The sequence below is a fragment of the Protopterus annectens genome, chromosome 5.part1 (genome assembly GCF_019279795.1).
Source record: "Protopterus annectens isolate FY-2018-M chromosome 5.part1, PAN1.0, whole genome shotgun sequence".
In the NCBI taxonomy this organism is placed as follows: Eukaryota; Metazoa; Chordata; order Ceratodontiformes; family Protopteridae; genus Protopterus; species Protopterus annectens.
In genome coordinates, this window is record NC_056736.1 from 367197842 (window position 1) to 367221313 (window position 23472).

The following is a 23472-nucleotide window of genomic DNA, read 5'->3' on the forward strand; positions in this document are numbered from 1 at the left end:
TCCTGCAAGACAGTGGGGGCAAGTCCTTGTATAGGTGTCTGAATAGGATCAGTCCCCTTGTTCTTGGTAGGTGAAAGGGAATCAGTGCTGTCTTGGCCAGTAGGGGGTCACCAACAAGATTTTGGGTGAGTCCTGCTGAATTTTCAGCAGGACACTTATCAGTGGAAAGGGGAAATGCATACAGGAATTTCCCCATCCAGGTCATGGAGAAGGCATTTGTTAATTCCTTGTGGTCCGGTGTCCTGGTGCAGTAGCCAGGAAGCTGCCCGTTTATGGAGATGAACACGTCCACCTCTGGAATACCCCACTTGCAGACCACCTCTGGAGCATTCATTTGTGGTTGTTTGAGATGGTTCTGCTTTGGTAATCTGCCTGGTTGTTGTGCAGGGATGAGATGTAGGCTTCCTGGAAGGTGATCCCCTGTGTAGGGGTAATTTCCCACATCTGCAGAGCAAGTCTCTCCAAGCTTGATATACCACAGGACTGTGGTGTTTAATATATCTTTAGAGGGCTCTGCTTTAGGTATGGTTGGGAAGGCCTGTAGAGCCAGAAGAATGGCCTTCATTTCTCAAATTTATGTGGTCTTGTTAGTGTCCACAAACCTTGTACCTTTGTCCCCATTTGCTCCCCAGCCCAGGTCTGAGGTATCTGTGTACATGGTTTGGGAGGGACAGGGTGGTTGCAGAGGCAGACCTCGGTTTTGGACTACCTGAGCCACCCACCATCTCAGTTCCTGATGCAGGCATGGGAGCAACAGGATCCTGAACTCCAGTGGGGAGTGCTGGGTCCACACAGACCAGAGGTACCATTGAAATTTCCTCATGTGCATCCTTGCTAGGTCAACATGGGGATGGTAGCTGCCATGTAGCCTACAAGTCAGAAATTGCCTTGCAGTTACCACCTTTTTTTTACAGGAAGAAAGGCCTTCATGAGGTCTGGTCTGATTCTGTAACCCAGGAAGACAATATCCTGTGAAGGGATAAGGTGGGACTTTGGGAAATTGATCAAGAACCCTATATAGACTGGAGGATAATCAGAAGGTCTTGGGAATGGCTTAGAGTTTCCCAGTCTCTGCCTGGACTAGGAGGTAGTCTAGGTTAAGGGAATATCTGAATTCCCTTTTCCCTGCAGAAGGAAATTACTGGAGCAAGGCATTTGGTGAATATCCTGGGTGCAGTAGAATGCCTAAAGGGCAAGGCACAGAACTGAAAGTAAGCGCCCGCCAAGAACCTCCAGTATTTCCTGAAGGCAGGCTTTATAGGTATGTGAAGGTAAGCATCCTTTATGTCCAGGGTTACCATGAACCCTTGTGGAAGGATGAGTGGAAAGAGTGGAAGGGACAGCATCCCTAGCGACCTTTAGGAAGGTGTTAAGGCGAGACAGGTTTGGAATGGGCCCCCATGGACCTTCCTTTCTGGGTACTAAAGATTCTGGAATAGAATCCTTTGTGTTGGAACTAGCTCTATGGTGCCCTGAAGGGTTTGTAGCACCTGATGGAGGGTTAGCTGAAAGGGTGGGGGCTGTGGGATGCCCATCCTTGATGGGGAAGTGATCCAGGACATGAAGTAGCTGTCCTGTAGGATGGACAGTGTGGTAATGAGTGACAAGCAGGGGAAACAGTGAGACTGGGGTCTATATATTTTCGAAAGTTTCAGACCATATGGTAGACACCATATGAGCGATGTTTGAAGTTTCGAAAAAAAACTACACTTACCTAAACTGTGTAGGCAGGGGGGCAAGCCCCCCCTGCACCCCTCACACACCAGCTACTTAAATATTCCTACTCAGATTGCACTGCATTGAAGTGAAGGAAAAATATTCCAGATGGTGATTTCAGTGTTACACGATGTTTCGACCAATTGGGTTTGCTCAATACACGTGCGCAGTTTACAATTTTCAATCACGCGATAGGAACCAGAGAGACTGGTAGAAAGGGGGGTGGGGCTGAAATTTTGGCAGGCAGTTTACAATTTTCAATCACGCGATAGGAACCAGAGACTGGTAGAAAGGGGGGTGGGGCTGAAATTTTGGCAGGCAGACACTACCTGCCCTATCAGAAAAGGGAGGCGTTTGGCTGGAAGGTTGAGCCGGCCTAGAATGAGGAGACAGTCTTCTAGACCGGGGAGCAGCAGGTCTGGAGGATTTCTTGATGAATTGCGTCCCGAAAGGGTAGGGAACAGGTGAGAGCAGGATGCGTTTCAAGTCCTGTAATTCTTTACCTTTCTGTTGTAAGGATTTGAAAAGTTCAGCCACTTTCACCAAAAGTGCTGAGTGGTCCAAAGGTGCGTCCAGTTTGGGCCTGAAATCCTCTGGGAGAAGCTGTAATTGTAGCTATGAGTTTCTCCTTAACACCGAAGCAGACGCAGCTGATCTGGCTGAGTCTTCAGCTGCATCATAGCTACACCTCAAGTGAGGTGTCTATTCACTTGAGAGATGAGTCATCAGGGAGGACTTGGCTGCACAATCAGGGATTGCCAACTCTTTAGAGGCTTTGTCTAGGAGAGCTAGAGTATTTGGGTCATGTGTTTGATAGTCTGTAGCTCTAAATGAGAGGGTGGCTGAAGTATAAATTCTTTCCCAACCTCTCCATGGGCTTGCTGTCAGCTGAGGATTGTAGTAGTAGGCAGCAATTTGGAGGCCCTGTCCCTAAAGATGGAAATGGTGGCTGGGTCAGAAGGGGGGGCATTTGAGAAATCTCAGTCTCAGGGACCTTTACAATCTGCTCTGAGGAGCTGGAGGTTGGGTGTCCAGGCTAGTGGATGCTGAGGCAAAAGCATCCAGAAAAGCAGGTTGGATGGAAGGCATAGCAGAAAGACTGGGAGTGCCCATTTGGATGAGGTCATAAAACCTTTTCTGATCAGACATATCTGAGGATTGCCACTTAAAGTGGTCTTTCATTTTAAGTTTCCCCAAACGCAAGATCCTCTATAGGGGAGTCAGGTTCAACATAACCCGCCTCAGAAGAACCATATCCCAAGGGGGATGAGATAGATTAGGAAAGACAATCCTCAGAGTCAGATAATCCCTCTTCCTTGGTGCTCTACCCTCCTTTCCTGGGTTGGAGGTCTGGGACTAAGGAGGGAGGATCAAAGGGTTCTGCTAAAAGCCTGCAAATCAGGCATGCTCAGAGGTAGGAATAATGTGTTTTGGAATAGGCCTAGGGTCACTGGAAGTACAAAGGCAGCGTCCGGTGAACTGACCGAAGGCCGGTTCCCCCCAGCATCTAGAGAAGGTGCTGGTAAACCTCTGTGGAAGTGTATTCCGCTTGAGATTTTGCAGCTTCCCTCGGAGGTACCCGCTTTATCAGCTGATGCCAGATCCTCGCTCAAGCTAAATGCTGCAGACTGAGATCCGGCAGGTAGAGCTGCAGTGCAAGAAATAAGCCGCAAGGACTTTGCCTTCTTCCTAGGCGGTTCAGATAGGGCGGGCATGGCCTACATTCCTACTGCTGTTTCAAGCGTTGATTTTCTAGGTACAGATTTAGGGCTTGTAAACGGTGGAGTAAGGTCTTCGGGACAAACGAACTGCAAATGGCACAGTTCTTGTAGAGTTCCCTGCCTAGACAAGAGACACTGGTCATGAGCATCTTTGTGGATAATCTGCCAACCACACTTGCCCTTACTGGATGACATTAACAGACTATAAAGATAGGACTGAAAGAATCTCCAATGGGGTACTTGGATTTTCAGACTTACACCAGGTGTTCCTGCTTCTCATGGAAGTTCTTAGGGCGGGTGCGTGCAGACGTCACGTTTATGGCCCACATTCCAGCTGCCATGTCAGACGCTCCTAGGAGGGACTGAAAACCTTTGGAAACCTGCCCGGTACAACTGGAGAGGAAGGGTAAACCCAATTGTAGATTACTGCAACATTGTAATAGGACAGTCTGTCCGAAGTTAGAAACACCTTGCTTTGAATAGTATCTAATCAAGCCCCAATGAAGTTGAGAACTTGTACTGGTTCCAACTAGGACTTGAGACTTATGGTTCTGCCTAGATGGCGTGCGGTCTTGAGAAGATCCCTGGCTTAACATTCAATGTCTGGAGGGAGAGAATGGAGCTAATCTAGGCAGTGAAGACCTGAAACCCTTGCAGCCACAGGTGAACCGTCACTACTGCCAATTTGATGTACACCCGAGGGGGCAAGTGGTGAGCGGCTCTGAAATTAAAAAAGTCTCAGCCTGAAGCTGAGGAACCTCCAAGAGCAGTCATTTACCTGCAAAAAGGGCAGAGTGTATTGGAGAGTGACCATCCAAACCAGTCTTGGCAGCAGACAGGTTAAGGGTTGAAAGATTCAGGATGGGTCTTACATCCCCAGTTTTCTTTGACACCATCATATCCCTCTGCATCTGGGGGAAGGAGAGCTGAGCATTGTGGGGAAAACCCAAGACTTTCGGAACCACATCTTCACCCCACACTGATTCTGGGAAAAGGATCATTGTAGGGTTGAGAAGTGAATCCTGACAGCACACAAGGTCTTCCAGTCTTCCTCACTTGGGACTAGGGTGTCGCGAATGGTCTTACCAAAGAGGAACGGTCAAAGGGGGCATTCATAAATGCCTTGAAGGGCTCAGAGAAAGCCAGAGCCAGGCATGACTTGATGGCTATGCTTGCTCTGGCCGCCCTAGAGGCACTTTCAATAGTGTGTGATAGGAGTTTCATGGAAGTACTGGATATAGAAGTAAGAGTGGCCATACGGGAGGAGAACACCTTCGCTACAGACATGGACCCCGGGGCAGACTCGGCAACCTCTGACCAGGTCCCGTTGCAGTCTGTCATGCTACGTAATTCAGCACACGCAAAGCAAGCATGGCTGTGGCAAAAGTGCTTTCTGAAACAGTCCAAGGCCCATGACTGTCTGGCAGATGGACTGTAGAGCTCTTGAAAGAATTTCTTGGAGGCGACTACAACCACCATGCCATCTACCAGGGATCCCTTCAACCAATGTTGCCTATTACACAGAGCACCAAGGATTTTCTCAGGGTGCTTGGGGATAGGCTCAGCCGTGCCTGGTTCCTTCCATGCCCTACATAAAATTAAGTCCACAAGAGGATCCACAGAAGGGGACACTTGGGAGGCAAAGGGACCTATGTTAAATGCCTCCAGGAACAGTCATCTGGGTTGGGTTTTTGGGTAAACAAGCCCTCATACTGGCGCAGGATTTCCATGTAATCTCTGGAGACATTGGGGTGATCAGGGGGAACCCCTCCACTTCCTCCAAGTCTGTCTTCTGTGAGGGACTCCGGTGGGGAGTCCAAGTGTCTCCTTTTGCATGTATGTTTCTGAAGGAGGTCCTTGGGGGGGGGGGGGGGTTCTGGGGAGGTCTCAAAACCTCAGGAAGCTCCCAGGGGAAACCCCCTGGGGCAGAGTGGAGAGGTGCTGTCCCAGCTCAGAGGAAGACCGCATCAAGGGTAGACAGAGCAGAGAAGCCTCTCCACCACATTGAAAGCAGAGTGCAAACGAATCCCCAAAGCAGAGGAGAGAACTGAATCTGCTGCCCTCTGCAAACAGGGGGAGCCAGATCAGAGCCTCTGAGCATCGAGAGAGTGGAAAGGCCTACTCTGAAAACCTTAAGTCAAAGTCAGCCCCTCAGATCCGGCCCAGAGTTACTCAGGGCAATGGCTGGCGTCTAGGTTCCTGGAACCTCCAGTGCCGACCCCTCAATGCTGGGAAACCTCAGACCAGATGACTCCAAAGACAGGGGTTGGATCAGAGGAGCAATGGAAGGAAAGTGGACTGCATGGTCCCAGCCCCAGAGAAGGAGGCAGCAGGCAATACTCCCATCTGAATCTGGGTCCGGATAAACCATCCTGTCCACCTCTGCTTCGGAAAGTCTACGGGTGGACCAAATGGAAGAAGCCACCAACGTGGGCCTGGAGTGGCACTGAGGGAAAGCAGAAAGGGGTGAACGGCCCCGGGAAGTCTCCAGCAAAAACAGACCAGAGTAGAGGTGAGCCTCTGGTCAGATCTGGCAGACTTGGTTGGGGGTTCCTCAGACACGCGGTCAGGGGATGGCTTCTTAGGCCTATCCAACTCATTGGGACAAGGCTTCTCCCCATCCCTGGACTTCTTGGAGGGAGGTAAACTCCCTGAAACAGGGGCAAAGAGGTTGAGGGGAATATCCCCCCTCCAGAGGAAGTAGGCCCTTAAAGATTAGCTTGTTCCCATCAATGCAGAAGGTTAAAACCCGCACAGATCAAACAGGTCTCTAGGTGCTCTTTCCCCAAGCACACAACACTGCAGCGGCAGCTTGTGACCACACTGAGCACACTTCCTGAAGCCTAGCTCAGGAGGTTCTGCCATAGCTAAAGGAAAAACACCAGAAAGAGATGGGTAAAGGGTAAAGGCTGGAAGAAAAGATAGGGATAATACATTTTTAATGGAACCAATGCACTAGCGCACAGGGATAGGGGAGGTAAAGTAAGATGAGCTAGGATAGAGAATTATAGAAAGTAGAAAGAAAAATACTCAAAGCACTAAAAGAGGAAAAGTACAGTTGTGTACACCTACCATAATGTAGATGTTAGTGTCTTCACTGTTGCAGTCATGACTGTAGGGTTCTCCCTGCCGGCAGGCAGCCCTCGGTCGGCCAGAATCCCAAAGTCTGGGGCCGGCGTTGTCTGTTCAACCATGCTCCCTGACGTCAGAGCGCCAGGAGTACAAAGCTGACAGCAGACGCCATCTTCTCCAGTTTCTTGCCCCAGATGTCAGGAGTCCCAAAATGAAAAAGGTCCCATAACCTTTGCAAATACACCTCAGAAGAATGGTGAAAAAAGGAAATACACAAAAGTAAAAATAAGAGGGGACAGGAGGGAAGGAAACCCTGACTGCAACAGTGAAGACACTAACATCTACATTTATGGTAGGTGTACACAACTGTACTATGTTCGTGTTTCACTGTTGCAGTGATGACTGTAGGGTAGAATCCCAAAGCTGAAAGGGAGGTGGTCAAAGAAGAAGGGGTGGCTAAAAGGCCCTGCAAGACTGCAGAGGAAAAGCCTGCCCTAAGTAGAGAGGTAGATTGTAGTGCTTAGAAAATGTATGCACTGAACTCCAAGTTGCAGCTTCCAAAATGTCCTTGGTAGGAACTCCCCTGAGGAAGGCCGCAGAAGTGGCAGCAGCTCTGGTGCAATGAGTCCATATACTCCCTGGGATTTGCTTTCCATGGTGAGAATAACAAAAGCTGATTCCATGAGCAATCCATTTAGAAATTGTCTGTTTTGAAATGGCTTTACCTTGGGAACTTGAAGCATAAGAAAAACAATTGTTCTGATTTCCTGATGTCCTTGGTTCTGTTCAGGTAAAAACGTAGCTGTCTGTGTACATCCAAGGAATGTAAGATCCTTTCCCCTTTATTTTGAGGAGTGGGGAAAAAGGTAGGCAAGTGTATATAGTTTGATTTAAAGCCACTTTGGAAACCACCTTAGGCATGAAGGTAGGATTAGTCCTCAAAGATACCCTGTCTTGATGAAAAATAATATAAGGTTCCACAGCCATAAGAGCTTGTAACTGAAACCCTCCTGGCAGAGGTTAGGGCTAACAGGATGGCTGCCTTCCAAAATAAAAACTTGTCAGAAGAGGCAGCAGGCTCAAAAGGAGGCGAGGTTAGTTTTTCCAAAACATAGTTGAGATCCCAAGCAGGAATAGGAGATCTAGGAGGTCTTAAGTTCTTAGCTCCTCTGAGAAACTGTCGCATGAGCTGGTGGGAAAAGATGGGAGGGTCTATTATAATGAGCAGAAATAGCAGAGGCATGTATCTTAATGGAAGAGAGACCCTTATGTAATAGATCTGTCAAGTAAAATTAAAGTAATGTTAGGAAGAAGAGGATCAGAATCCTGAGCCTACATCCAGGAACAAAATCTTTTCCATTTTCCTGCATAAGATTTTCTAGTGCTAGGATGTCTGGCTTCTAAAATGACATCCATAACCTGCTTGGGCAGAAAAGAAGAAATCAAAGGCCCTGAATTAACCAGGCCGCCAGGCTGAGAGTTCTGACATGAGTGTAGAACCTGACCCTGATGCTGGGACAGAAGGTTCGGAGACTGAGGTAAAACCCAAGGGGACTCCAGGCATAGGTTTTTTTTTTTTTTTTTTTTTTTTAGGATACCAAAACTGCAGAGGCCAATTTGGGGCCAGCAAGATAAACTTGGGCTTGTCCTGTTTTATCTTCAATAAAACCCATGGAAGAAGAGGAAGAGGTGGAAAGGCATATCCCGAGAGGTTCCTCCAACTGAATGACAGGGCGTCCAGTTTCCAAGCTTCTCTGTGGAAAGTCCTGGTGCAAAAAGTCTGTAGTTGATTGAGATGGGATGCAAACAGGTCTGAGGACATCCCCAGACTGCTGTTATCCTGAATATTTTGGTGTCCAGCATCCACTCGTGTGGATCCGAAAAATTTCTGCTCAGTCTGCCAGGAAGTTTTGTTTCCCTGGTAGAAACAAAGCTTGAAGATCCAGATTGCAAGCTAGAGCTGTGTTCCACAGATCCATGGTTAGTCTGCAAAGGGGGTAGGAATGAGATCCCCCTTGCTTGTTTATGTACCACATAACTGTGGTGTTGTCTTCTGTATTAATACTTGTCCTGGTTGTAAAAGATTCCTGAAGGCCAATAGAGCTTTCTGAAGGTCTAACATTTCCTTTAAATTTATATGCAGGTGCTTCTGATCCTTTGTCCAAAGGCACTGCAAACAATTGCCCTGAAAATGGGCTCCCCAAGCATAATCCGAAGTGTCCGTGGTTAGAATCTGAGAGACAGGCGGCAGACGGAAGGGCTTCCCTTTGTTTAGAGCACATGCCCTGGACCACCAAAGAAATTCCTTTTGAAGGCAAGGAAGGACAGAGATCAGTATGTCTAAACTGTGGCAATGCTGAGACCATACACTTTTTAGGTACCACTGTATTTTCCTCATGTGTAGTCTTGCATATGGTACGAGAAGGATGCAAGAGGCCATGTAACCCAAAGCCTGCAGGAATTTCCTTGCAGAAAGATGAGTTAAAGTTGCCAAGGTTCTGAAAGTTGAAGCCAGCTGCAACTTTTTCGGATGTCAGAAATGCCATCTGGGTTGTGGTGTTTAGAAGAGCACCCAGAAAAGTTATCTGTTGTGATGGTGTCAAATTTGACTGTTTACAGAGAATCCCAGGAACTTGAGGTTCTGTACAAATTCTAGATGCTGGAGTAAGACATCCTTGCTGTCTGCCTGAATTAGACAATCGTCCAGATAAGGGTAAATTTGAATTCCCTTGAGTCTGCAGTAAGCTACTACTGGAGCCAGGCATTTGAAAACCCTGGGCGCAGTAGATGATCCAAAGGGCAGCGCAGAGAATTGAAAGTGCCTCGATCCGGCTTTGAACCAGAGGTATTTTCTGCGATCCTGCCTGATGGGAATGTGTAAATATGCATCCTTTAAATCCAAAGTTACCATCCATGCATTTTTGGACAGCATTGGAAGTAGCTGCTGTAGAGTAAGCATCTTGAATTTTGGAATCTCTAGAAAGATGTTCAAGACAGACATACAGAATGGGTCTCCATGAGTTTTGCTTTCTTGGGACTAGAAAAAGTCTTGAATAAAAACCTTTTCCCATCTCTGAAAGAGGAACCAGTTCTACGGCATTCATAGCCAAAAGAGCTTCCACCTGGTTTAAGGCCTCTGTCCACTGATGCTTTGGAAGGTCTGGCCATCCGCTTGGCCAGGTATGAAAATAACCTCTTAAAACCACATCCAAAACCCATTTGTCTTGGGTTATTGAAGTCCAATTTTGATAGGAGAGTTTTCCTCCGAGAGGAGCTTCCAGGCAAGAAGTTCCTGTAGCCCAACAGAGGGAGTCATTCAGTTTGTTTCATTTGAGATTCTGACCTGTCCTCTCCTCCCCTAGGGGTGGAAGCAGTCCACTGTCTTGGTCTATAAGCAGCTTGCGTTTGAGGTCTCCCTCGAACGTCTATATCTACCCCTCGGAGGCCTGTCAGTGGGAAAGGACCAATTTTTTGAAGGCCAATTCCTGCTAAATCTAGGAGGCTGTACTTGTAAGAATTCTTTAACTGTTTGCATGGATTTCGCCTTATCCTCCATCTTTTTAATCACCTCTTCAGCTTTAGATTCAAACAAAACATTATGCTGAACAGGAGCATCCAATAATTTAGCCTTTACTTGTTCAGGTAAATTTTGTTCCTTTAGCCGTGCATGCCTTCTAATGACTGTGCCAGAGGCCGCAGCCCTACAAGAAGCCTCCAAGGCATCAAATCTACAGTGTAAACCATGCTTCCCAACTTGTTCAGTGGCGTGCAATAAGTCATGTAATTCATTATCTGCACAGGCAGAAATGGAAGTAAGCTTTTGTTTTAAGACAGACAATAGAAATTGCTGGTATTTAAACATATGAAACTGACAGTTTAAAGCCCTAATGGACAAAGTAGCAGAAGTGTACACCTTTTTTCCCCATCTTTCTAAGGATCGAGAATCCTTTTCAGTAGGAATGGGATTTTTGGCAGAAGCGGCCTTAACTCCCTTAGGACCCTGAGAAATGGTTTCAGGGTCAGCAGAAGGGTTCTTGTATAAAAACGTATGGGAATCAGGAACCCTGTAACATCTATCAGGCTTAATAGGAGCAGGAGGAAAAGAGTCAGGGGTTAAGTTAGCCTCCGAAAAAGCATCATCCACAATATCCAAAACAGGAGGAATAGCCAGGGGCCTATGTTGGGAAAGAAGAAGAAATTCTCTTAGTCTTTTCTTGGATTCCCAAAACTCCTGTCCTTCCCAGTGGAAATGCTCCCTCATTTCATGCAAAGTTTCCCCAAAAGAGAAATCCTCAGGGGGAGAAGCAGAAGGAATGGATTCTTCAGCATCAGAATCCTCATAAGGAGGGAAAGAATATTCCTGATCAGAAGAAACTGAGGAAACGGAAGCCTGATCAGAGGAATCATAAGAAACATCCTGCCTTGGCCTTTTGTCTGGAGGGGGATGAGAACCCCTAATCATAGTAATTAAATCCTCCGCCATCTTGAGTAACTGTTGCTGTGACTTGGGAGCCGGTTCAGAAGAGGCCTGTGCTTAAGTCTTTGATTTTGAAAGAGTCTTTGCCTTTGTCTTTATTAGTAGCAGAGTAGGCCTGAAAACCCCTTCGGAAGCCAGTACCTGCACAGCGGCTCCGGACCCATCCGGAGCATTGTCTGAAGGTCCTGCAACAGAAATATTTAAACGCCTGGTTGGCTCCTCATGAGAGTCCATTTCGGTAGTCTGTTCTGAAATGGCAGACAGGGGCTGCAAAAGCACCTCACGGACGGCCGAACCTGAAGCTGGCTCCGCTTGTGCGCTATCAGATTTGGACCTCTGAGGCCTGTCTTTATCCTTGCGACGTTTGTGAACTCCGGTAGCCGGGACTGTATCAGACAACATTTTGTAGTTAAAGCGCCTACCGAAGTAATGAAAAGCAAAATCGTACCTTCGCTTAATAGTACGTTGATTGAATCTAGCACAAAACCGACAACTAGCTACGTCGTGGTCAGGGCCCAAGCAAGGAATACAGTAAGAATGAAAATCCTTATGAGGTATTTGCTTCCCACATGAAATACAATTATTACCTTTTTCTGACATCGGAGTGGAGCAAGAAAAAAGTTTCCCCAACGGGGTACTTAGCTTTGAGTGGAGAAGAAAGTCTTCGGACCGAAGTATCAGTAAAATTCGTCAGGAGTCAGCCGACCAGCACTTTCAAACTGCTATCACCGCACGGCAAGAAAGACTGAAGATGGCGTCGGCTGCCAGCTTTGTACTCCTGGCGCTCTGACGTCAGGGAGCATGGTTGAACAGCCGATGCTGGACCCAGACTTTGGGATTCTGGTCGACCGAGGGCTGCCTGCCGGCAGGGAGAACACTACAGTCATGACTGCAACAGTGAAACACGATGAACATCTTGGAGCTGCAATCTGCGCTGCTGTCTCTCACGAGCAGTAAAACTAGATCTGAGGGGATGAGGGAGACAGGGAGATTAGGGGTAGGGGTAGGAGTTTGGATCAGATGCTGGAAAATGCAGCAGTCTCAGATCCATATTAGATATGTATTCCCACACTTGAAGACTGAATGAAAACTTCAGATCTGAGGCCTCCTGAGACTACCAGAGTATTCATAGTGCAAAGGTGATTTTACATCAAGGATGGAGTATCCTTAATAAAAGGCCTAGAGAAAAAAAAAACACTTGTAGCTCTAAATTGTCCTTGGAATCAGCACACTTGTAGCTCCAATCGTCCTCTGAATCCAGGAGTCCTTCACCGGTAAAGACTCTGCCTTCTTGGCAACAGGGACTCTACAGGGCTGTTCCATGTCTGGTGGCCAAGGAAACCTCAGCCCACCTTTGCTCTATCCTGAGAGGGATAAGGTTGAGGGCATAGACCCACCTGGATGAATGGGGTCTTTAAAGATTCTTTTTGTACAGTGGGACATACTAGGAGCTGCAGATATTGGCAGCAGCCAGAAAAATAGAAGTCACAGCAGTAGCAGGTGACAGCCAGAGGCTTTTAGTCAGGTTTAATTAATTTCTTGCTAACATGATCACAGTATTCTCGGTGCTGGTTACCATTTTTCTAAAGTGGCCAATTGTCATCCTTTTATGCCAGAGTTTTAGTCTACTAATGAGTTTCTCTGACCAAAGGGTCTCTGCTGAACTTTGATGTTCAAGGTCTATCCCTTTCCATTTATGGATGCTTTTAGGGTGAATGTATTACCTTGATTGTGTAAGGGAGTAGACACCAACAAGTAAAGCAAGTGAGTTTGGCCTAGTACTGCCTCCCTTATAGTCTGTCAATTGTCTGCCCAGGGGTTTTGCCCAATGTATTCTGAGCAGTGGAAACAGTCTAAATACCTGGCACTTGCAATCACCCAATTGCCTGGAAATCCATTTTCTGGTCATTGGCTAACTAGTAAACCCTAAAAATAAAATCACAAAAGGGCTCCCAACAGGGTACTTCACCACCATGTTAATCAGCTGCAGGCCTGGACATATAGGAGACACTGTCGGCAAGTTTGTAAACAGCAAGTGAAAATGGCTCAAACCAACAAGGTACACAAAGACATCGGGGATAAGGAGATACCAGCCAAGCTGTGAGGATATGCTGAGCTCTGAAAGTTAGGTTAGACAACGGGCTCTGCAGGTGGCAGTGAGTCCTCCAAGTTATGATTGCAAACAGTGATCCATGAATGTTTTGAGCCTGAGTAAAGCATTTTCTTATTACAAGATTACAGACTGGGACAATTTGTAATATTCAACTGGAACGAATCCTTAAAACATTTCATAGGTTCATTGATTAGTGCTATGTTAACTGCCCTTTTAGGCCATTTTAACTGTAAACAATTTACCCATTAGAGAATCAAACCCTGCACCATGTTAAGGAAAACACCTTAACCATTATGCCAACCTCCCATCTACTATACAACCCAAAATAAAATAAGCATGCCTGTTTGGCAGTTTGCATAGTGGGTTAAGGTGGTCAGCTGTAGTTTGTGGCACAGGGTTTGATTCCATCAGTCCTCATTTGCTGGATGTGCGAGGTTGACAAAGTCACTTAACCAGGCAACTAAGAATTTGAGATAGGCTCAGTAGTGGTTCGACAGCAAGCTTAGTCAACTACCCATGAACCTTCCATTTACCCTAAAGAAAACAAGGTTTCAAAAAGGGTACTTTGCAGACCACTGGATAACTGGACAGACTGCTCCTTATGGTGAAGGAATCTGCAAGTATCTTGGTCTAGGAAGAAAGCCTCCTCTTAAAGTCAAACCTTAAGAGCAGATTATCCACTGGATTTATTAAGCTTACAAAACTGCAGCAGTGATCCAGTGAACATGTTGGCATCTCAGTCAGTGGTTGAACAGGCAGCACTTGCCTTCTGCTAGAAGGGAAAGACTGGGTTCTATTCTCATAAAAGAATTGATTTTCCAGACAATGCAGTGCAGCACAAGGTGCTGCACTGTGCACCATCCCTCTGGATGGTAGCAAACGAGATCATAAAGAGTGGTGATGCATAGTTAAAATGTACTGTGATTACAAGTGTTAATGCAATATATACATTTAATACTATTCAAAATTTGTCAAATTTTCCAAGAATACTTGTTATAATTATGCTTCTGTTAGCACCAAATAAATCTACATACATTCTTTGAAAAAAAATATACATTTCAATTTCTGTACATGGTCTAAAGTGCTTCCTAATTTCCAAATCCACGATCTTCCTAAATTCTGCATCTGTTTAGCTGATCTCTGCCCAACATACATAGCAACCTAATACCTACTACCTCAAGCTTTGCTTTTACTATCCAGTAACCAAGCCTATAATCCCCACATTCAGAAAAATGAATTACTGCCTGGCCTCAGCCTAAATATTCACCTAAATAAAATGTTTCCATTTTCTTGAACCATTCTGTGGGTCTTCATTCTTTACCATCTCAATATTTTTACCTCTGCACCCCAGACTTGCACTGAGAATTCTTCAATCTTGCACCAGGCTACTTACCAAATTCTTAAGAAATGCTTGCATGCCATATGCCAATTTACATTTGCTGTTGCAAACACCTTCAGAGATGCAGCGCAGAGCCCCCCAAATATTAAATACAATCCTCTTGACAAATTATAATCAAAGTTCACCATACTGTTAGTCATCTCCTGTAAAGCCAGCTTCCCACTTCCCATAACATCCTTGTCTTTAACACTTCAATCCTATCTTGGCCACAAGCTCTCCAATTCTACAATCTGGAACTGTAGAACCTTTACTACTCATCCAGCCCTATTAAGATCTGCAAACAAAAGTAACCACGTCCCTTTTACTTAACATTGTGCTTCACCCATTTTAGTGTCCCATTGCTGCATTCAGAAAAAAAAGATCCCTCCTCCATGTTCTGGTTAAATTTCTTAGCTTTATGCCACCTCAGCACCCCTCTGGATAAGCCACAGGCCTATAAAGACTAACCTGGCATACGTTAAAGCATGACTACTTCCAGGATTACAATTTGTTACTATGTTACAATTACTACTACAGTTAAGAAACCGAAGACTACTTACTTGGCGATTTTTTCTTTAAGGGCCTTCCAGTCCCACAGGTCAGTTGGAGTGCGGTCCCACATGTCATACTGCAGGATCTAAAAAGTAAAATTTCAGCTGAGATGGCAAGAATGAAATTCCACGTAATTAAGATTTTACCTTTACAATATAAGAGCAAAATTACACACTAGCTCACCACAAAAGCTATGCAGTCACATTAATGATAGATCTGTATTAGTTTCCATCCTTCAATGGATAAGTCTTCAGATCTGTAGCTGATCAGAATTTGGTACTTTCAAGTTTCGAAATCAAAGGCTGTCAAATACTGCAGCAGTTAGTAGTATCAAGGTGGAGCCTGCTCTAAGTGGAGGGTGGAGAAAAGTACCTCAAAAAAAAAAACTTTGAAAAGCCTTGGGAATGCAGTGGGAGTACAATCTTGTAATATGAAGACAGCATCAAGCTGTATTTGCTAGTGGAATAGCTGCCTCCATCCTGAAATATGCTAGAAAACTCTGGAACAGCAAGGAGAGGAGCTGAAAAGGAATTCAATTTTTGCTGTAGGCCTAGATGGAAAACTTCCACCAGGAAGATCTGCAAGTTAATAGGTGACAGGAAGAAAACCTGGACTGTAATCTTTGGAATTGGAGAAACCATGTGGTTTAAGAAAATGTCCAGGGAAATAGACTGCTATTGGTAGGATCTGGAGCTGGGTCCAGAACCCAGGAAGGGTGCACTAAATGAGGCCAGAGACCTGGGAACCACACCAGTCAAAGTCAGTAATGGACAATGAGCATTACTGGCCTTGCCAGAGTCTCATGTAGAAGCTTGAACATTAAAGGGACAGTGGAAGAGCATAAATGAGTTCAGAGGTGCCAATTGTGGACTACAGCATCCCACAGTGACTCCCCCACAGGGATCAGAGCAAAAGTAACTGCTGAACTACTTGTAGGGAGATGTAAACAGGTCAAAGCATGGTCATCACCAACAGTTGAATATTCCCTGCACTACGACTTGACTGAGGGACTGTGTGGGAGACTGAACCCCCCTCAGCCTGTCCACTAGAAAGAACAGTGTAAAAGTGTAAAATCTTACCATAAACAGATGTCCTCTTCCATGTTACAGTACTCATACTGTGGGATCCTTTATCTTAGGTGACCCAAACGTCTACTCCTATGCAAAAGCTTTCAGCCTGGTTGCAGTTGGTGCATGGGACGTCACACTTATGGCCATAAATCAGGGACCTTAAGTGTAAGGTCTGCACACAGACCTCAGAACTGCCCAGGCTGAGCCTAGGCGATGCAAAAGATGTCTTCCAGACTGGTGGAATACTACACTGTCCGAAAATTACCCTAGTGCCAGTAGCGGCTCTGTAAAAGTCCACAGATTGTGTCCTATTCTCATGTTGCAGTATTTTCTGTGGGAGTACCACATCTCAGGAAGGCTGGTGGTAGAGGTAGTGGATTCCAGAAATCCTTGCAGGATTGCCCTTGCAAAACCTGCTCTGGAGATATGGTAGCTTGTGGACCAGGTGGCTGCCGCAAGAATGGCAGCTGCGTCTAAGCCTTTGAAGGAAGCTAGTTCTCTAGTAGAATGAGCCCCAATACCTTGACTCAGGTCATTTCCATGGTATGAGTAGCAGAAACTTTTCCTGATCTGACAGGAAATGGTCCATTTGGAGACCACCCTGCCCAGGGCTCTGGGATTGAAGGAAACATTTCATTTTGGACTTTGTCTAGATAAAATCTTGTCTGAACATCCAGGGAGTGTAGTCTGTCATTCTGGAGAGAAGGTAGGTAAGTGAAGGGACTGATTTAGTGATAGCTCATTGACCACTTTAGGCATGGAGAGGATGATGCACAGGGTCGCCCTGTCTTTATGGAAGATGCTGTAAGGAGAGCATGCCATGAGTGCCTTAACTGCAACCCTTCTTGCTGAAATGAGGGCTAAAAGCAAAATTGTTTTCCATGTGCACATTGCAGGGATGCAGAAGTGGCTGGGTCAAATGAAGCCAGCATAAGTTTCTCCGATATAATTTAGGTCCCAGGGTGGTGGGGTATGCTTTCCAGGTAGTCATGTGCAAGACCCCTTTTAAGAACAATTTAACATCCAACCTGAAGAGTAAAGGAGGTTCCAGGGGTAGGCAGGCAGAGGTGCACTTTCACTGAAGGGTATGAAAGATCTGCTTTAATCAGCTCACACACAAGCCAAGACTAAACATCTGCTAGAAGGGGGGTCCTTGCATCTTTGGAGACACCATTTGGAGAATATCTCCCATTTAGAAATGCAGGATCTCCTTGTATTACGCTTCCTGGCCTGCAGGATAGAAAGCACGTCCTCTGTGTAGCTGTGTCTGAAGGGTACTAGTTTATCACCCAGAGAGTTGGGCTCAGCATCTCTAGGTGTGGATGGATGAGAGAGTTCCTTTCTGTTCTGCAAGTAGGCCCACCTTGTGAGGTAAATTGTGGTGATTGCCCTTGACGAGGGATTGTAGAAGGGGGAACTAATGCTGCCTTGGCCAGTAGTGAGTCATCAGCAATAATTTTGGCACGTCTCTCCTGATCTTCAGGAGGACTTTCTGAATGAGAGGGAAGGCATACAGAAACAATCCCTTCCATGACATGGGAAAGGCATCTACTCTCCAAACTAGAAGAGTTCTTTGGTACAGAATTCTCAGTTATGTGCTGGGGAAGGCAAACAGATCTATATGTGGTGGACAAAGTCTAGGAAAACTTCCCGGTGTAACATCCACTTGTGATGTAGAGAGTGATCTGCTTAGAGCAGATGCCTGATGGTTATCCTGGGAAGGGATGCATGCTGCAGTCCCAAATTTGTACTGCCAGCCTGCATAGAAGGTAGGACTTTGCCCTTCCCCCCTGTTTTGCTTTACCACGACAGTGGTGTCATCTGTGAAGATTAGCAGAGGGCCTGGCTGAATGATGGGGAGAAGAGCCTTCAGGGCTAAATGAACTGCAGTCATTTCCCTGACGTATGTTTCCTCAGGAGAGATGCCTGCCAAGGTGCTTGCACCTTGAGTCCCTACATAGTAGCACCCCCCAGCCAAGGTCAGAGGCAGGTGTGTACATACAGTGCAATAAATTAGAAGTTATGTACTCACCATAACGTTGCATCTGAGTAGGTATCTTCATTTGTCTGCAACCTTTGGGATACGGATCCGAGCCGGCAACTTCTACCACAGCATAGATCCGAGCTCCTAGCTCCTCCCTTTACCCATAATCCCCTGCCAACCCTGACTGACCTCAGATCAAGTTTGCCCGATATAACTGTTACTGTGCCCCGGAAGGGGCTTATTTAAGGCAGATCCTAAACAGAATCATATAGGTCAGGGGGAAGGAGGGGGGGATGGTTGCAGACAAATGAAGATGCCTACTCAGATGGAATGTTATGGTGAGTACATAACTTCTAAATCTGAAGTAGGCACTTCATTTGTCAGCAACCTTTGGGACAGTCCCCAGCTACCCGAATCCTGGGTGGCCATTATGGAAGAATATTCTGGAGCACTGCACAGCCAAAGGACGCCTTACCTCTGGTGACAACATCCAGTTTGTAATGGCTGATAAAGGTATGAGAGTAAGCCCAAGTGGCTGCGGAACAAATATCATCCAAGGGGACCCTAGATCTAAAAGCCGCCGAAGTAGCGACTGCCCTAGTAGAATGAGCGCGGACTCCCTGAGGTGCAGGCCTTCCCAAACTCTGATATGCCAAGAGGATACAACTAGCTATCCACCGTGACAGGGTAACTTTAAAAACTGACTTGCCTAAATTGGTTTTGGCAAAGGAAACAAACAAGTGGTCAGATTGCCTATGACCAGCAGTTCGATGAATATAAAAGCGTAATTGTCTGTGCACATCCAAAGAATGCAGTTTGTACTCTCCTTTGTTCTGATAATTGGGAAAGAACACGGGAAGATTAATAGAGTGATTAATATTAGCTTCTGAAGATACCTTAGGCAGAAAGGACAGATTGATCCTGAGGTAAACTCTATCCTGATGGAAGGCCAAATACGGCGATTTAACACAGCCTGAAGATCAGAGACCCTTTTAGCTGAAGTAATGGCCACCAGAAAGACAGTCTGCCAAGAGAGGTATTTAAGATCAACCATAGCCGCCGGCTCGAAACGGGGGCTTGTCAAGGCCTGTAAAACCAAAGATAAATCCCATGGGGGTACTACCTCCTTGACCGGAGGTCTGAGAAAGAAGGTACCCTTGAGGAAAGCTATACAGAGCTTGGAGGTAATTAGAGGGCCCGATTCATGCCCTACATGATAATGTGAAATTGCTGCTAGTTGTACCTTGACTGTAGAGCAGCTAGCCCCCTGATGAAAAAGGGTAGTTAGAAAATCCAAAACAGACATGAGGCGCCGTGAAAGGGTCTATGTGATGGTGCTCCACCCAGATGGAGAAAAGTTTCCACTTACTCCAATAGACCCTTCTGGTGGACGGTTTGTGTGCTGCTACTAGGATGGCTTTGACTGGTGAGGAGATTCTGGGAGTAGTTATCAGGAGTGGAACTGGAGCAACCAAGCAGTCAGCTTGAGGTTGGCCAGGTTGGGGGTCGGAAGACCCAGAGGGTGAGTAATGAGATCCGGGAGGGGATCCAGAATCCAGGGTGGATGAATCTGATGAGACCACAGGTACCGGAACCACGTTTGACAAGGCCAGAATGGGGCAATGAGGATCATTTTGCTCCCCAACCGACTGGCTTTCTGTAAGAGTTTCAGCATCATGGGCAATGGAGGGTAAGCGTAAAGGAGACTGGGAGGCCAAGCATGTACTAGAGAGTCTCTCGGGGACTCCCCTTGAGGGGGGATTAGAGCGAAGTAACTGTTGCATTTGGTATTTGAAGGAGAAGCAAAGAGATTGCAACAGGGTTGCCCCCATTGGGCAAGTATTTGTTTCTGCTACTAGAGAATTGTGAGACCATTCGTATGGGGTCAGAATCGAACGACTGAGTCTGCTAGGATGTTGGACAGTCCCGGAATGTGCGTTGCAATGAGAAAGCAGTTGGTGGATATCGCCCATTCCCACACTCTCATGGCCTCGCAACAAAGAGGATAAGACCTGGTCCCCCCCTGTTTGTTGATGTACCAGACAACTGACATGTCAGTTTGTACCGCAATCGTCCCAATGGGAAGAAGGCTGTGGAGTGCCTGTAACGTCAAAAGCATCGCCCTCATCTTTGGGACATTGATATGCAAGGAGGTCTCTGTCGTTCCACGTGCCTTGGACCGTTCTGCCTGAATAGTGCCACCCCCACCCCAGGCGAGAGGGGTCCGTGGTCACTGTGGCGACACGGGAGGCATCGAGAATGGTCGTCCCGTGTGAAGGCTCTAGGATTGGAGCCACCACACTAGCGACCCTCTGCAAGCCCTCATATTTAGACGGGCTAGGGGCAGCAGAGAAATTGCTGCCGCCATTGACCCTAGAGCCCTCCCAATCAATTCCGCCGGTGGAGCAAGAAGTTGGAGAATGGCCTGAACATGCAACCTCAGGTTCTGAAGCCGATCTGGAGTCAGGAAAGCAAGCATTAGTCTGGAATACAATCCTGCCCCTATGAAATCTATTACCTGTGTAGGAGCCAAAGAGGATTTGGCCATGTTGACAGTCAACCCTAGGCATGGAGCAAGATTAAGGAAGTAATCCCTGCCTGAACAGAGCAGATGCCTTGTTGGGGCGATGAGGAGCCAGTTGTCCAGGTACGGAAAGACCTGAATTCCCTGAAGTCTCAGGTGGGCCCCATTACCGCCAAGACTTTGGTGAACACCCTGGGGGCTGAGGTGAGACCGAAGGGGAGGGCCATGAACTGAAAGTGACCGGCTCCCAGCCGGAAGCAGAGGAACCTCCTGGAGCGTCTGTCCACAAGAATGTGGCAGTACGCATCCTTGAGGTCTATCGAGCACATCCAGTCGTTCTCCCTTAACAGGGGGAGAATAGATTGTAGCATAACCATTCGGAACTTTTCTTTGGGTACTGCCAGGTTCAAGAGAGAGGTAGAGGATGGACCTCAAGTTTCCAGTGTTTTTTGGCACCAGAAAGAACCTGGAGTAAAACCCTGATCAGAGCTGATCTGGGGGGACGGGTTGGATGGCACTTTTGTAAAAGTGGCTGAATTTCTGTAGCAGCCGCCTCCCTCTGATTGGGTGGTACGTCGGGGAGGCTTCTGGTTTTGGGGGTTACAATAAAGGGAATTTGGTAACCTCTGGATATGATGCGAAGCACCCAGGGATCTGTTATGGACTCCCACATTGCTATGTGCCTCGAAAGACACCCCCCCCCCGACTGCCTCCAGAGTGGAGCAGCCAGGCAACCCCTCAGGGGTTCTGCGTGGGCCTCTCAGAGAAGGGTTCTCTGAACCCAAAATTTCTGGGACCCCCTCTGCCTCTAGGGCGGCATCCTCCCTGTCCTCCTCTGCCACGAGAGGACTGGTTGTCCCGAGCAGACTGGAACTGATGCGATTTCCGGAACCACATCTGACCCTTTTGGTTCTTGGAAAAGTACCTCTGGGGAGCAGAGAAGAGGACTTTGACGGCAGACAACGTCTTCCTGTCTTTCTCGCTCTGGACCAAGCGTCGCAAACGGTTTTGCCAAACAGTGCAGAACCAAAGGGGGCATTCGCGAATGACGCCTTAAAGGGTTCTGAGAAGTCAATGTCGGAGCCAGGCTTGGCGCCTCATTACTAGGCCGGCTCCGCCAGCTTTAGCGGCTACTTCAGTGGCGTGAGACAAGAGCCGCATACAGGTGTTAGAAATGGAAGAGTGGACATTCGGGAGGAATACAGCTGCTTGTCCCCTTCCGACATGGACTCTGGGGGGGAAGCAGCGTATTCTTTTATTAGACCCCACTGCATCTGGATGACGTGTGCCATATAGTTCAGCACCCTCATAGAGAAGGTTGCTGAACTGAAGGCCCGCTTCCCAAGGTGGTCCATCACCCGAGACTCCTTGCTCTGTGGGTGGACCGCAGAGCTCTCCTGAGCCTACTCCCTCTTGGTGGCCACTGCCACCAACATGGCATCCACGGGGGGACCTCTGCTCCAGGGGGTTCTTTCTGCAGGGGCACTCAGGATCCTATCTGGGTGCTTGGGGACTGGCTCTACAGTGTCCGGCTCCTTCCAAGCTCTGGTGGAGATAAGGTCTACCAGGGGGTCGGGGGGGAGAGGACACCCAAGAGGTAGATGGCCCTGCTTCGAATGCCTCTAGGAATACAGACTCATCGGAGGAAGCCTTGGGGGCAGACCACCCCCCCCCTTAATCCTAAGCATTTCCAGGATGTCTCCAAAGGAGACATCCTCGGGGGGTGACCTTGGGGAGCCTTCCCCTTCATCTAAGTCCGTATCTTCCGTAAGGGACTTGGGGGAGTCCACGTGCCTCCTCTTACACTTAGCCTTGTGAGGAACCTCCTCAGGGGGGCTGTCAGAGGAAGTCTCACCAGCAATGTCATGTTCCGAAGGAACACCCAGAGGCGCTTAAGCAGGCTGCCCCGAAGGCCGGGTGATGGTAGCCTGAACCAGCTGAGAGGGAGTGCAGGGGGGAGCCGAAGCCAGGACCGGAGGCCCGGATGCACTCAACAGTGCCCTCTGCACCGCAGCGAAAGCAGAGGGGGAGCCGCCCTCGATAGGATCAGAGAGTAGACTCCCACTCTGATCCGAAGCGGGGACCGGACCTGGGGCAGAGACCATCAGATCCGAAGGACCCGTGTGCTTCGACCGGGACGGAGCCGAAGTCACACAGAATCCCTCGGATCCGACCCACCCCGGATCCAAAGCGGCTCTGCTCCAAACGCTCCGAACCTGGAAAACGGGTCGGAGGAGCGATTGGAGCAAAAATGGGGTAGAGCTCCCCCCCATAAGGGGGGGGGGCAAGAGCACTCCCATCTGCAGCTGGGCCTGGATGAACCTCATCATACGGTCCATGTCTGCATCTGACATGCAGAAAGTTGACCTCAAAGAGGCCACCAAGGCAGACCTAGAGTGCTGCCTCTATGACCTCGACTGGGACAGTCTCCTCCTCTGGTCCCAGTGAGAAGCAATGGGACGGGAGCAGAGGAGGCGATCCAGAAGCTCTGGAGGGAGAAGCCCATTTGGCGGGCGGGGCCAAGGAGTCCTCGGCCCGCCGCTTATGGTGCTTCTCTGCTTGGCTTTCCTGGCCTCCCTCTCCTCCGGAGCTGAAGTGGGAAGTTGAGTCCCGACCGGGAGGCAGGGGTGGCCACCACAGAGGGCTGGGTAGCGGCCACAGAAGCGCCGGAGCCGGATCCGGGGGCAAAAGGCCCACCAGAATCAGCTTCGACCTCCGGTCCTTGAGTGCCCTGGGGTTGAATGCCGCGCAGATCGTGCATCCTGAGGAGAGGTGTTCAACCCCAAAGAACCTAACGCACCGAGTGTGGCTATCCGCCTGTGAAAGCCTATGGCCACACTGTGCACTTGGAAAAGATGGCTTTAG

At 47.8% G+C, this 23472-nt stretch overlaps 1 protein-coding gene across 1 annotated transcript in view; it reads right to left on the reverse strand.

Annotated features, from left to right (window-relative positions):
- Positions 1 to 23472, reverse strand: part of RRM1 (ribonucleotide reductase catalytic subunit M1) — an 848556-nt gene that overhangs the window by 188823 nt on the left and 636261 nt on the right. Inside the window, exon 15 of the mRNA XM_044073038.1 lies at positions 15038 to 15114. Coding sequence (XP_043928973.1) covers positions 15038 to 15114 — 77 coding nt within the window. The remainder of the gene's footprint in view (positions 1 to 15037; positions 15115 to 23472) is intronic.